General features: G+C 56.7%; 1 protein-coding gene across 1 annotated transcript; it reads right to left on the bottom strand.

The window, feature by feature from the left end:
- Positions 1-174: 174 nt before the first annotated feature.
- LOC145715024 (uncharacterized) lies at positions 175-9,230 on the bottom strand. Its single transcript, XM_081794611.1, has 3 exons — positions 7,985-9,230; positions 7,162-7,292; positions 175-241 (listed from the first exon to the last, which is right to left on the bottom strand). Exons 1-3 carry the CDS (start codon positions 9,134-9,136, stop codon positions 175-177), a joined length of 1,350 nt encoding a protein of 449 aa, XP_081650737.1. The 5' UTR covers positions 9,137-9,230.
- Between the last annotated feature and the right edge of the window lie 5,568 nt (positions 9,231-14,798).

Below are 14,798 nucleotides of genomic sequence, written 5' to 3' on the forward strand. Positions count from 1 at the left end.
GGTCAGGCCAGCTGGCCAGGTTCGGGGAGCAATCAGTTGCAAGACAGCAAGACAGGGTGCTGGCCGCCAGCAAGCGCGCGCCAATGGCCGGTCCAGGCTCTGGAGCGAGTGCCAAGGTGCCAGCGTGGCCCCCGTTTGCCGCATGTCCTCTTCAGCGCTGTCACCTTCCAGGCTTCACTTGCGAGGTCCCCGGTATCGCGCAGTGTGTGGTCGCTTGTACACCCTTTCCCCAGAGGCCTCACTACGGGCACCAGAGCGTTCAGCACAGGATCGTCCACGCCGTGAGCCACTCCCTGCTCCGTCCCTTGCCCCTTCTTCATGAAGCTGGGGCAAAGCCTGGAGAAGTCCTTAGTGTCACGCCTACCGGGGCCACATGGCCGTCCGCACGGTATCTCCTCCTTGGCCGTCAGGCTGAGGGCGGCGGTAAGGTGGGTGCCCACCCAGAACCAGTGACACCCACCCTAGACCCACCCCACCGCCATGTCCTTGCAAGAAAACAGCTCAGTAGACCTCACTGCACTGCAATTCAGAGCAAAGAACAACCCCCAGAGCACCATCTGCCACTGGTGCCCTACTGATCTCCGTACAGAGCGCCAGGGAGATGGGGTAGTAGTAGGATTTAGCAGCTTGCTCCGGTCCTGAAATCTAACCTTCCACTAAAAGGAGGACGACTCCAACCACGCAGGGCACGTAGGGGCCCTTCACCGAGAATTGCAGACTTGTCTGTGTCTGTCTCTGAGAAAGCCCTGTGCCTGCTTTCACTAGTACACGCGAAAGCAGACGAGTTCCCTTCCCATTTCCCAGGCACCAACAAGAATTCTGAAGAAGCATGCACCCAGACACAGAAGGTCCACTGAGAGAGACAGCGAAAAAGAGACACACAGAGAGACAGAGCTATAGAGGGAGAGAGAGAGACACGTGCAAGCAGAGCAGATGAAGGAAGGACGAGTGGAGGGGAAGACCGGCCTGGAGAGGGAGAGTCCGGGGAGATTGGTGGGAGAGACGGGGAGGAGGAGCAAGACAAGAAGAGACAGAGGGGCACCTATTACAAGGAAGACAGGCGGAGACAGGGGGAGGCATTAGTGATGGAGAGGAGGGAGACGAAGACAAAGAGAGCTGGAAGGAAAGTGGGAGGGAGGGACAGGAAGAAGACAAGGGAGGGGGAGGTAAGGAGAGGGTAGGAGGAAGGAGAGCAGGGGCAGCCGAGGCGGAGACAGGTGGGCTGACTCTGAAGACAGGGCAACTGCAGTGTGCACTTTCACCTGGTGAAATTCACCTGTGCAATTTGCACAGAGACGAATGCTCTACAGTGGTCAGCCCTCAGCACAAAAGGCACCGCTCCCACCTGGACCTTAAGGGCAGTCTGAAACGATCGCTGAACGAGAAGGAAGCTGCAATGAGGTCATTCGGGGTGAGGAAGAGGGCACCGCAGGGAAGAAAACAAGGACCCGTTCCCCACAGGGCTGCTGGAAGCCCTGCACTTACCAGCAGGAGACAGGAAACGGGACTGCCGGAAAGACACAGCAGAGATTTAGGCACAGCACATGCGGGAAGAAATCACGTCCCAAAGCTCGGCAAATTCAAGCAAAAGCAGAGGCTGCACATCCATGAATGTCAATGCTTTCCGAGTGGAACCAACGAAGTTCTCACAGATGCCCAGGAAATGTGCTCAACTCTGAGGCCCCCTCGCCTCTGGCAAGCTTCTCATCCAAAGCGACTCATCACAGAGAAAGGGTGGACCGTGAGCAAAAGAGCCAAGGTCTCCTTCGGATCCCCGGACGCAGACAGGTGATCCGCCCAGTAATTTCAAGCCAACGTATGGTGATAAAGGTTACCTTCCACCACAGTGATGGAGGAAACTCGCACCCGAGGGGAGGACAATGAGTGAGAACCGCATCCCAGGCTGTAAGCTAAGGACAGACCATCAAGCTGTATTGGAAGGTCACGAGACCGTGACTCAAATGTCTGTACAGACACAGAGCGTCTGCAGAAGCACGAGGGCTGGATAGTTGTAAGCAGGTAGCAGGATTTCTAAGTCTGGGCTGCCTGTATGATACGAAAGGCTAACACGTGCAAGCAGAGCTATGCCCATGTGATGCGGATCAGCCTCCTGAGGCGGTACTTTGTACCCTGTGGAGGACCTGGGAGACGCATGCAGGCGGGCTCCTTGTGCACCTCTGCCACCAGGCACACATGTGGGAAATGTAGGGCCAAAGGGTTTGCCGCCGGGCTTAGTGTGGCTCACCCTTCTGCGGGTGCATTGAGCATCAGTGCAGAAAGCACTGGGCTCACTGAAAGAAGCCAGCCCCTGACAGAAGCACAGTGGTGGTGAGCCCTGCCTGATGGATTCCTGAGGAGACTAAAGGAGTTAAAGGCATGCAGTCCACCAGAGAGGAGAGTGGTGCTAATCAGGGGAGGGTGCGATGAGGAGGTGTCGGGGCTCGGGTGTGAAGATGCAGTCATGCCATGTGCATGAGTTCTGGAGATCTAACTTGCACAGGGCAGCCGTAAGCAATGCTTCACCGCCTCGTCAGATTTCTCAGAGGCAAGTGCTCTCACCACAAACAAAGAGGGGTCGCTGAGAAATGTCCCGGCGAAGGTGGCTGGACGGAGCGCTTGCACGTGAAGGATACGGGCACATCCGTCACTGCCCGTTGTGTCCCTCAGGCACGCACTAGTCCTGGTGGACTAAGCTGAGCTCAGAACCCAGCAGTCAAAGGTGTCAGCCTCGTTCCTGCAGACATGAATCAGACTCCCAGGTAGGACGTAATGGACAAATTAGGGACCAGAACACACAGGAGGCACACGGAAACGAGACACACACTGGCAGGGGGAAGTCTCTCCCAGCCAGGAACATGCCACGTGGCAAAAGAGTAAGTGGGAAAACGTTGCCGGTCCGCTTTTCACAATTTACGCCTGCATCTGCAACGTGCAGGCCAGTGACGTTTGAGCCCCTCGGGCGCAAAGGGTTTGAAAACAGAAGGACAGAAAATAGAGGTGTGACGGAATGCTCACAGCAAGCCAGCTGCATTTGGGGACATTAACTGGCTGGCAGTGAGTGCATGGCCAATCCTCTGACGAAGGTCCTACAGGCACGGAAGGATTTCTGGCTCCTGGAACATAGAACAGAACACGCAGAAGCCCCTCCACCTGACAGCAGGACAGCAATTGGATCTGTCAGTGGAAGAAAGGGTTTGAATGCAGAGGGAAGCACACTCAAGCGCAGAAGCATACACCAAAGACAAGACAGGCCACCAGAGCCACAGCTGACCCAACACACAGGTGTGCAGAGACGAAGGCGGTTACACGGGTACAGCTGTGCCCACTTAGGCCAGGCAAGGAGGCATCACCAGAGAGGTGTCGGCACAGGCAAAGCCAGGAAAAGACACAAACACGCCAGGGCTCACTCAGGGAGACAGAGGAGCACAGGCAATGCGAGACATTTCCTGTGAACAGAGAACAACGGGACGATCCCGACAGGCCAATGAGACACGTGTGGTTCAGAGACATGGAAGTCAGAAGGCTCCTGAATTGCTGAGGGTGTCCTCTCTCGAGGGACAGCACTCTGGAGCCCACACACGCTGATGTTGGGGTGGAAGAGGCCGCTGGGCAGCAGATACAGTTGTGCAGGGGGTTTAGCAGCTCCTGGACCCTAGGGCTCCCCGGGGAGAGCTTCGGATACGGGAGGACACCCGGGGATGCCGGGTGTGCAGCATGAGGGCTGTAATCCCTCGGACACAGAGCACCGAGGCCTCTGCCCACGGACCTCAAGTGTCCACACTTGAGGGTTTGGCTCTGGGTGCCGTGAGTGTATTCCACACCCACACTTTGTCCGTACCTTGTCTTTGGGACAGGCCGGGCGCAAACGTCACCCTGGCCCCTAAGGAGGTATTGGCTGGAGATATTAACATGTGGGGGACCCTGTGTTCACCTGTCCCGTAAAGTGTTCCTGCTCGGCAAGACCTATCAAGTAACGGCCTGCTTGTGCAGAAAGATGCCCCAAAGGGCCCAGCCTCATGACCACTGAGGCCGTATTCCCACTGCACAATCACTGGCCATACTTTCTTTGGATGTTCACACCCAAAGACTCGGGTCAGCACTGGGAGCTTTTCCAGGGTACCCTGACATTTACCCATCAAGCAGCTGAGAAGACGTGCCTCTCCAGCCAGCGTGCAGACAGCAGCGAGAGAAAGGCCTGCCTTCCCTTCTAGAGAGTGCGACAGCCTCTGCCCTGGAAGAGGTAAGGCTTGGTCGCACAGATCCTCAACTCCACAGCGTGCTGACACCCCGCTGACCATGTTGTCTGCATATGATAGGGGCAAGAGGCCTCCATGCATTGGGACTGCCCACGCCTTCTCTGGAATAGACCCACTGCAGAGAAGGCTCTTGTACTGCAGAGCTGTGCAGTGGGGATCCTGGGGAGCTTGGGCAGCTTGGGAGACAGGAATATTAGTGTCGGGAGGTCAGTCTCAGGCACGCTGTGCTGGGGGCCGTGGTACATGGGGATACAGAAGAGCCTGCGATGGACAAGGCTGAACTCTGTCTACTGCACTGCTCGCACGGTGGAGCTTTTGCCCCATCCCTAGCACAGACATCTCTGGCAAGCAGCCATCTGCTGTGTAAGGAGTATCCCAGCACTCACGTCTTCGCAGGTGAGGCTCGTCCCAGTCCTTTCTAAGCCCCAGGCCTGCCGGGGACCTCTGCACAGAATGCTAAGGCCTCACAAGTCCATCGTTCCCTATGTGGCTGAGGCAGCCTTTGTCCTGGCACTCAGGCAAAGGAACACAGGCTGCCTGGGACGAGGCGACCTCCCTGAGCGCCTGCTGGTGTTTGCACTTGGGAGTCTTCTCACAAGTCTCACATGGCGTGTTGGACACACGGCTTAAGCCTGTGGACACAGAGGAAGAGCATCACCCGACTCATCACGGCTGATGATGAGAGGGCAGAGGGCACACGGGAGAGGCTGGCGTGTTCGTGCCCTTGAAGAGCCCCACCTCCCCGCGACCCTCCCCTCTGTTGGCTTGCAATCTGGGCCACCCATTCGTAACCAGAGGTCTTTTCAGAAACAGCAAAGTTCACACAAGTGAAGCGGTGTTTGGGAGGCTCAGCTTCAGGAAGTGGAACCAGAAAAGTTGGCTGTGATTTTGGAGTTGCGTGAGACTGTAGTGGGCTGTTTTCTCTGCAGTGTGTATGTTGTCCCTGTCAACTCTGCCTGAAGCAGAACTTCTTCGGTCTTACCCACCCACTCTGCCTCTGGTCCCTCGGTTCCTTCCCCTGGACACCAATCTTACAACCTGCTCACAATCCCTCAAATATGTGTGGCTGGTCCTGAGATCCTGACCTTGTCCACAAGACAGTCTGCATTGGTAGACGTCTGAAAACCAGAGGGTAATCAACCCTGGGAATTCCTCCCTGTGTGGCGGTTCAGTCAACATGACTGAGGGTGTCCCCATGCGGGATTCTGGGGGCACCATCATGGACATGCCCAAACCCTGAATATTGGACATCCCTGGCCTGTGCTGGCCTCTCCGTTTCCTTGAATTTCCTCATTTTCACAGGAAAGCTATGAACCTGGGCACTGGCCTTTCTCTCAGGTTTGTGCCCTGGCCTCCCTCACCCAAGTCCCCATTGCTTCAATCTTACTGACCTCACATGCAATCCCAATGTGTGACCCATCCCTACGGACAATGTCCTACGTCCCGCCCTTCCTTGGAACTCCAATGTGCAGGCACAGAACACTTACACCTCTGGACAGCCGCATGTATACATGGACACGCCCCAGGGCGAACCTGAGAGGAAGACACACACAAACACTTCATGCTGTTTATCTCCCATTCTATATTTCTTCCAATGTATTGGACCCCCGCCCTGCGCCACGTGTCACCACCACCCTTGTCCTTATTTCATGGCCAGGAGAATCTTGTGGACCATCGGTGAGCATCGGAAGGGTTTCCACTGGGGTCGATGAAGTGCGACGCTCCTTCATACTCTTCTCAAGATCGTGCATATCCCTGGGATATATGGGTACACACAGACAGACAGACACACACACACACACACACACACACACACACACACACACACACACACACACACAGGACAGGTGAGAGTCTTATCTTGGCCCTGAGTAAGGTTGCTTGAATGTTTCCAAACGGAAAGTAGGATGGGAGGGTGTGATAAGCTGTGCCAAAGCTGACAAGGGGATCCAGAAGCCAGACAACATGTGGGATGGTGGTAGGAGGCCTGAGGGTGGGGTTCATGGTCCGGGAATGACAGTTGTCACCGTGCTATCTGATGAGCCAGCTTTGGTTGTCCCGCTTTGCTCATTCTTTTTGTCTAGCCCCCTTCCCACCTTCAGGCTCCCCAAAGGGGCAAAGCCTCTGGGACACGTTACTTCTTAAGACTCCCTGTCTCAGGCTGATGCCCTTTTGACCTGGGGTCACCTCCTGTGCCGCTGTGAGTCTCGGTGCCTCCATGCAGAAGAGAATTGTGCCCTGGACCCCACGACACACATTTCCGTGCCCACACCCTTGGCTGCTCACCTCTTTCCCTCTCAGTTCTCTCTCCTGGGGCCTCCTTCATCTTGAAATACGGCAGGGGGTTGGGCCAAAGATCCTCTATGATTATCTGGTAGGGGAGACAGGCCAGGCCTCAGGTAGCTATCCCACGCAGTGGGGGAACCCATGAAAATCACCTCCCTTCCTTGTTACAGGGCCCCACCTCAGCAATCCTGCTAGAGCCGGCAAAGCTGTGGTCAGAGAACCAGTTGAAGAAGTTGAGGCTGCTGTTGTCATGCCTGCGTCTGTAGGCCTCCTGTCTGTACCTTGGGTACCACTGGATGGGACTGGAATGAGACGCCCTATACCCTGCAGGAAGACGCGTATGTGAGAAGGCGCCAGAGAACTTATCACATTCAACCCTCCACCCACTGCCGCCCATGCAGTCAGTGGACACTTACCATCAAGGCCTAGGACATACTCCTTCGTAACGACTTCATTCTGGAAGTAGGAGTTCTTGCCAAAAAACAGCAGGATCTTCCGGCATTCCCTGGGAAACTTGTGTTCCTCCACCTGCCGTGGTACAGTGGGGCAGAAATGTGAAATCTTGTTCCAGGAGACCCGCCCTCCCCTGAGGAAGGAACACATCACTTCTCCCCACCACCTCCCCTCCCCACACAGCCAGCCACCCACACCACCTCCCACTCCCAGGCCGACCTTCAAATTGGTCATGTGGCGAAGCATGCTTTCATCGGGCTTACTAATCAGGGCTGACATCTGAGGGTGGTTCACAAACTGCCGCAGGTCAAAGAGCCTTCAGGTGCTGGGCGTGAGAGAGCTCGAACCAGAGAACCAGTGTGGACAGCATCCAGGCGTCCTCCCCCCGGGACTGGCGTCCTCCCCCAGGGTCTCAAGCCCTCCCCGCAGGCTGCGTCCAGGCCCACGGGGTCTCAGGATCGCGCAGGGCTCTGCTAGACACGCACAGGAGGCTGTGCATGCCCAGACGCCCGCAACCACGCCTAGCTTTGTGTGCTCGTGAGGACACTGAGGACGCTTACTTCCACACAGCCAGACAGCACACATCCGGTCTCGCGCCGACCAGTGGGCATTCACATCGCCTTCCCCGCAGCAAGATGCTTAGCGGGACCCAGAAACGTGCCCCCACGCGGCTTTGTGTGGGAAGAAGCCCTCGGTCATTTCCCCGACCTGGCCTGGACCTCCACCGCCACTCCCCACTCTCCCAGCGCTGTTTCCGTGCCAGGTGCGACGTAAAGCACACATGCCTCCCCCACCCCGGCACTGCCCTCCTCCCACACTCATTGCAGAGCCAGGACCACCGGATGGGATCACGTTTGCACGTTCCCGGCCACTGGAGCGTGGCGTAGCTCCAGTCCCTGTCCTGGGTTCCTCTAAATGTCACCTCCCTTTCCTTCCTCTTGCGCAAGCCCAGCCCCCTCTGGACCCTCCACCAGCAGCAGGAAGGATACAGCCTTGGCCCAGAAACCACGGATGCCCTGGATAAGGGCACCTCTCTGCTGCAGATGTCGCTGCCGCCTCTGCCACATCCTGAGTTTGAGTCGAGCGTGCTCCCGGCTGGCTTGTTTATTCACCGGCTGTAGCTCTATCTGAAGGGCCTCCAGAGCCTCCAGAGCCTCCAGTGGGGAAGGGCAAGGACGGAGGCCTGACTCTACCTGCTCCTTCTTATCCTGCTTCACCTGCAGCTCCTGGGCTTCTTCCACCCATCGGCCTTCCTGCTCACTCGGCTTCTGTTCCTCCTCCTCCCGCTCCTCCTTGTCCTCCTTGCCCTCCACCTCCTCCTCGCCCTGCTGCTGCTCCTCCAGCGCTTCCTTCTCCTGCTCCTCTTCCTCCTCCGTTTGCAATTCTGCTCTCCCTTTAATGGCTCGCACGCCTTCCCTTCCTCCTCCTGCTCCTCCTCCTGGTCCCCTTCCCCTGCCACTGCCGCCGCCAATGCCTCCACCGCCACCGCCGCGGCCGGCGCCGTGGCCGCCGCCGCCGCCGCCGCCGCCGCGCCCGCTTGTATACCCTGCTGCTCCTGCTCCTCCCCTTTCATTTCCGCCAACTCCTCCTCCTTCCGCTCTTCCTCCTTCTGCTTGGGCTTCTGCTGCTCCTCCTCCTTCTAATCTTTTACTCCTGCTGCCTCTCCCCCTCTTCCTCCTCCTCCTCCTCCTTCTGCTCTTCTGGTCCTGCTGCTCCCCCTCGCCCTTCAGGTCCTCCTCCTCGTGAACTTGGACCTTCTCCTTCCCCGGCTCCTGCTCCTCGTCCTCCTCCCCCTTCTTCCTCTGCTCATGCCCCTCTTCCCCAGGCGCGTCCTCTTCCGCGGCCGCCACCTCAACCTCCTCCTCCGCCAGGCCCCACAGCGCCTCCACCGCCACTATGTCATGCACCAGCGGCACCGATATCTCGCTGGGGCCGCCCACCTGCCTCTCGGGTCGGGCCTGGCCTTCCTGCACAGGCTGTTCGCTTGTGGCCTGCAAGCCTTCGGCCTGCGGCACCTCCGGCCCTGCCGGAGACCCAGTGTCCCCACGGGCCCTCGTCTCTCGACCGCCCCGTTCCCGGTCGAAGGCGGCATGGGGCCTCCGGGCATCCCCAGTGTTTCGGAAACACGAGTCGCGCAACATGCGGCCCCGGCCCGAGACACCAACTGTGGCTCCTACCGACGACGAAGCGGGAGGTGAAAGCACGGCCCCCCTCCCCAGACCCAGTGAGCGGAGCCCTGAGGGCAATGGCTGGCAACTCGCTCCCCCTTCCTCCCAGAGCCCAAAGGTCGAGGGGGCGCATGCGCATGCGCATGGTGCTGTACCCAGGATGCCTCGGCGGTGGCTATCGCTATGCCGATGCTGCCTCGGAGGCCTTTGTGGGGAGAGGTGTGCGCCTGCGGCTTTGAGGCTGAGGGAGCTCCAAGCCACGCCCAGGCCGCTTCACTGCCTTCAGGACCAATCATAGGGACGGTGGCGTGCGTGGCTTCGGCGGTCCCGCCCCTAGGTCACCCGGAAACTGGGGCGCGTCTGTTGCATAGGCAGGAAGGCTCTGGGCCCCGTGCAGTGCAACTCCTCCCGGGGGCTTGCAGCCGGCCCTCTGTGCGCTCTGGGTGCCCTGTTTGGCTTCTGGCCATGCGAAAGCGACCTTTGCATTCCACGCTGCGCTGGGCACGCGGCTATCTACACACACGGGTAAAGGGGGACCTCCCCGCTTTGCCCATTTACACCGCCACCTTTGTTCATTGTGCCCCTAGTCCGACAAATCCACTCAGCGGATCACCTTGGCTGTCCGGGAGACGCATGTCAGCTGTGCGCCTGCTGTCTGTGCACCCCGGTTTTCCATCTGCTCAGCCTCCTTTGCATACTCTCTACGTCCATCCTTGCTCCCAGAAGACATGTATGTCATGACAGCAGTCTAGCAGTGCACCGGCTAGGGAAGGTCGGTGACCAGAGGTGTGTGACGTGGAGAGGACGCCACACTAGGGGAGGCTGCGTATCATGCGCGCCGCTCTTGCCGTTTGTCCCCGTTGCCTGGAAAGTGACACACTGGCAAGCACACACCCCCCCTCTCATGACGGGCTGCCCATTGCTCCCGTGTGTGGCAGTGCACAGGAAAGACCCGTGACCGTGGGCCCTGGGATTCCTGGAGCTTGTGTCTGTCCCACAGACAGCGGTCCCCTTCCTCCCACAATGCTTGGCCATCTTCTCACAGGGACCCTCCCCAGGCCTTCGTTGGCCGTATGTCTGTTCATCCTGGTCCCATTTCCTTTACCACTCACTTAGGCGGCAGGCTGCCATGAGCGTGGGCGCTGGCTCAAAACACTGTCCCCCTGTGCCACAGGCAGCATGATTTCAAGGGTCTCCGAGAGGTATCGGGGGGTTGGGGGATGCAGTGTTGGGACCCAAGTGAGGGACACGCCCCAGGGTCTACATGAAGCCACATGACCACTTTGGGGAAGCAATAAGCTGCAGACGGTGTGCAGTGAGGGCGATGATGTGGTCTCCCTCCCTGTCAGGGCAGTGGTGATGTGGACTCCCTGCCGGTCTATGTCAGACAGCATAAGCTACACACACACACACCACACAGAGCCACTGCAGGATTGGAGGCTCGAGATGCATTGCCTGGCCAGGCACCACACTCATGCATTGCCTTTTCCCTTTGGTGGAATGCAGTGTTCCCCTACCTCTTTATGGGACCAGGAGGCTGCCAGGCAGGCGGGGGATTCTAGGATTTCCAAATTCGTGTGCCGGGCCCTCTGGCCAACATGTTGCTTCCGTGACACAGAAGAGGTTCCTCCAGACTCGCTGGGCTATGTCAGGATACGAACGGGGTACAGCAATGCTCCAGGGTGGCTGTGATATATGAGGCAGCACACCACCGCTTCAGGTGACAGCAATGCATAGAAACGCAGGTGGATGGGGGGAGGCTGAACAGGTGGCAGGGGGCTGAGAGGGGGTGGCCAGTGTGACCGACAGAGAGGCAAACTCTTACCCAGAAAGGGAGAGGAACAGGTCCAGTGGTGAGCCCTCAAGCTGCCCTCAGCAGAGGACGTAGCGGGTGGGCAAGACAGGAAAGCAGGCCCAGACCCTGGTGCACCTGACCTATGCAACTCACTCCCTCCAGAGAAATGGGGCCTGTCAAACTCCCACGCATCGCCGGGAGACCCCGTGGCAGGAACGTGGGAACAAATCTGGGTCCCAGGTGCAGGGACTGTCTGGGACAAGCAGGCAATGCCTTTCAGTTTGAACAACACCTACCACAGTATTGGGGTCCAGGGGCCGGGCCCCAACTTCGCAAGGGACTCTAGACCAGCCAGGCCTGTCTCTGCAGGGTCATCCAGGAGGATGTTCACCCAGACACATACCCTGGCTGGGACCACAAGGCCTTGCGATGATCCCCTAGGCCGCTCCAGGAGCAGGGCCAGACTTACTCATGCTCTCTGCTGCCTCCCTCCACTAACGCCCACTTCCTTGCAGGGAACTTTGGTCCTCCTCCACTGCGCCATGGGTGGCCCAACCCCAACTTGCCCCTGGCCAAGGCAACACAGGACGAGCGGACCCAGGCAAAGTCCGGGCTTTCCTCCCGTCATGAAAGGTGATCAGCTAGCTCCGTGTCGATCCCAGGCGCGAAGGGATTGCACTCGCTGCACTTGGGCACTGGAGCCCCCCCTTACTCACCAAGTCAGGAAAGCCCCCAGTCTCTTTCCTTCGCTTGCCAACGGCCTACACACACTCACTCGGGCACAAAGATGCACGGCCACGCGGCACGTGGACACAGACACGTGCACGCTGCCAGCACAAACGCTAGGTCTCAGGCAAAAGTACTCACAGGCGCCAGCCACAATACATTCACAGACACACTCTAGTGGACCTGTGCACTCACTCATGCCCTCTGCCACATCCCACTCACGAGGCTAGCTCCTCCTCACGACTCACACTTGCTTTCCCCCCTCACACAGCACGTGCATTTGTCCTGGGGCCCAACCTGGCTGAAAACTAGGGCAGATTCAGGACCTCCATTGGGTCACGGAAGCTTGCATTGAGATGCCAAGGAAAGAGAGCCACAACTGATACCAACCTTCCAGTACCAATGGCACCGGAACATGGCATGTGGAGAAACACCAGCTACGACTAGGTTCCCTGCCTCCTCGGCTCCTGCCCTTTCTTCAGACCCTCTCAACACTGGGCAGTCCCTTGGGTTTCAGTACCTCCCAGCTGGCTGCAACCTACAGGGCAAGGGCCAAGGGACTGACCTTTCTCAGTTCACATGTATACCCAGCTTGTGTGGGCTGCCTGGAGGCAGTCACGGCTTAGGAGGTCTGGATGTGCTCTGACCCCTGGTACTTGTGCGTTCCTTTGTGTGTTCCCCTGCAGCCCTGTGCCATCAGCAGCCTACTACGTCCCTATGGACACGCACAGCTCACGGAAACCCAGATGCACTGATACTGTGCAAGGACAGCACAGAGACAGAGAAAGAGAGATGGAGGTGCGGGAGGGAGGAAGCGTTCCCTCAAGAAAATGATCACAGGGACTCAGAGACAGACAGAGGCCAGAGGGACATGGAAGGAGGCCGAAGAAGGAGAGTAAGTCACCACTAGAGACAGCCACAGAGGGGGAGTGTGTGTGTGTGCCCGTGCCCGTGCGTGTGCGTGTGCGTGCGTATGAACGAGTGAAATTGTCTGGGACTGAGACAGGGGTGTTGCCACGATTCCTGGACTCTCGAACGCCCTCTTCCAGCAGAATGGAGGCCCGGTATTGTCAGGAATCTCAGCGTTTTCCGGAACAGGACTCCCTTCTTTGGGGCCCTAGCCCATCCTCAGGCTAGGGCCATAGGGCAGAAGGAGTGGGAACTTGAGGCATGAGGCTCCAGACTAGGCCCAGCAGGTGGAGTGTCAAGGCCCAAGGTTTTTAAATGCCTGCCGCCTCCTTCTGGAGCCCACCAGCATTTGGGAAGCACGCCCACGGCCCCGTGGCCCTTTGGACACTGAAGTGGCTGTGGCTGTGGCTGTGGCTGTGGCTGTGGCTGCGGTGGAGGTGGGGGAGAGGCAGAGGCAGAGGCAGTGAACTTTTTGACCATGGGTCCTTGGGGTGAAGGCGCTCCAGGCCAGACCCAGACAGTTGGCTGCTGTTCAGGAACAATCAGCTGGAGGGCAGTGGGCGTGGCTCCAGCATTTGAGCCCCTGCCTCCCCTCCCAGGTCTGGAGCAGGTTCTCTGCCTCCCCCTCCAGGGTGACCTCCCTGTTTGGTACATGCCCTTTTCCGCTTTGTCACCGACCGCAACTTTCCTGTGGGATGTCTCATATCGGAGAACTGGTGCTACAGATCTCACCTCTTGGGGGAGGAGCCCGGATGGCAGACAGCATGGAAGCTTCTTAAGTGTCTCGCGTGCATGAGATACAGCCCGACCAACACTAAACCATCCTACCCACCCAGGAAACTGACTGGAGGATTAGCACAGCAATCTGCATATCCTGAACCACCGAATTCAGCAGGTACGTGGCATGCAGAAGTGAACTTGGAGAGCGAGGAGGCATGGGAAGGGAGGTGCTTTTGTGCGCGGAGAGGCGAAGGAGACTGGGCAGGTGGAAATTTTACTAACTTTCTTTAATACTCTTCTACATTATTCTTTCCTTTTGTGTCTATATTCACAGATTCTATTTTACTCCCATCTTCTCCTTTTAGTCTACTTCAGTGTATTGATTTTTCAAATTCTCACAACATTTCCCTTTTTAATATTTTTTATTAGTATTTTCTAAATTTTTCTCCACTCCCACGTTTTTTTCTCTCCTGTGTCAAAACCACTTTCAACACCCACGTGAAACATGCCTAGAATCTAGCATCATTCATTCCATTATTCACATGTGTGTTTTTAAGTTTTTACTTTTAACATTTTATAATTTGAATATTTCATTGAATTTTCTACCTCATGAGTTCCTTTTCTCCATTCAAAATGACAAAGGGAAGGAATTCACCCAGAAAGAAAGAGCCTGAAGAAACGAGAGCCAGGGATTCAACCAACACAGACACAAGCAAGATGTCTGAAGCAGCATTTAGAAGCACGATTATGAGAATACTAGCTGCAGTCCAATGTAGATTAGAGTCCCTTTGTGCAGAGACAAAATGCAGTAAAAACTGGCCAGAATGAAATTAAAAATGATATAACTGAGCTGCAATGACGGATGGATGCAGCGGTGTCAAGGATGGATGAGACAGAACAGAGAATCAGCGATTCAGAGGACCAACTTAAGGAGACTATGGAAGCAGCAAAATCGAGGGAGATTAAGGAAAAGAGCACGATTGAAGAATTGGAGAAATCAGTGACTCATGCAGAACGAAAAACAACATCAGAATCATAGGGGTCCCGAAGAGGAAGAGAGAGAAAAAGGGGTAGAAAGGTTATGTGAGCAAATCATAGTGGGAAATTTTGCTAACCTGGGGAAAGACACACCATCAAAATCCGGGAAGCACCGAGGACCCCATCAGATTCAACAAAAACTGACCCTCAGCAAGGCCTATCATATTCAAACTCACAAAGTACTCAGGCAAAGAGAATCATGAAGGCAGCAAGGGAAACAAGTCCCTAAACTACAAGAGAAGACAGATCAGGTTTGCAGCAGACCTATCCAGAGAAACTTGGCAGGCCTGAAAGGAGTGGTAGGATACGTTCAAAGTGCTGAATTAGAAACATCCACAGTGAAGAATTCTTTATCCAGCAAGGCTGTCATTCAAAATAGAAACAGAGGAAAAAGGTTCCCAGATACACAAAATTTAAAGGAGTTTGTGACCGCTAAATCACACCTGC

Source organism: Panthera onca, chromosome Y (assembly GCF_046562875.1).
Source record: "Panthera onca isolate mPanOnc1 chromosome Y, mPanOnc1 haplotype 2, whole genome shotgun sequence".
NCBI lineage: Eukaryota > Metazoa > Chordata > Mammalia > Carnivora > Felidae > Panthera > Panthera onca.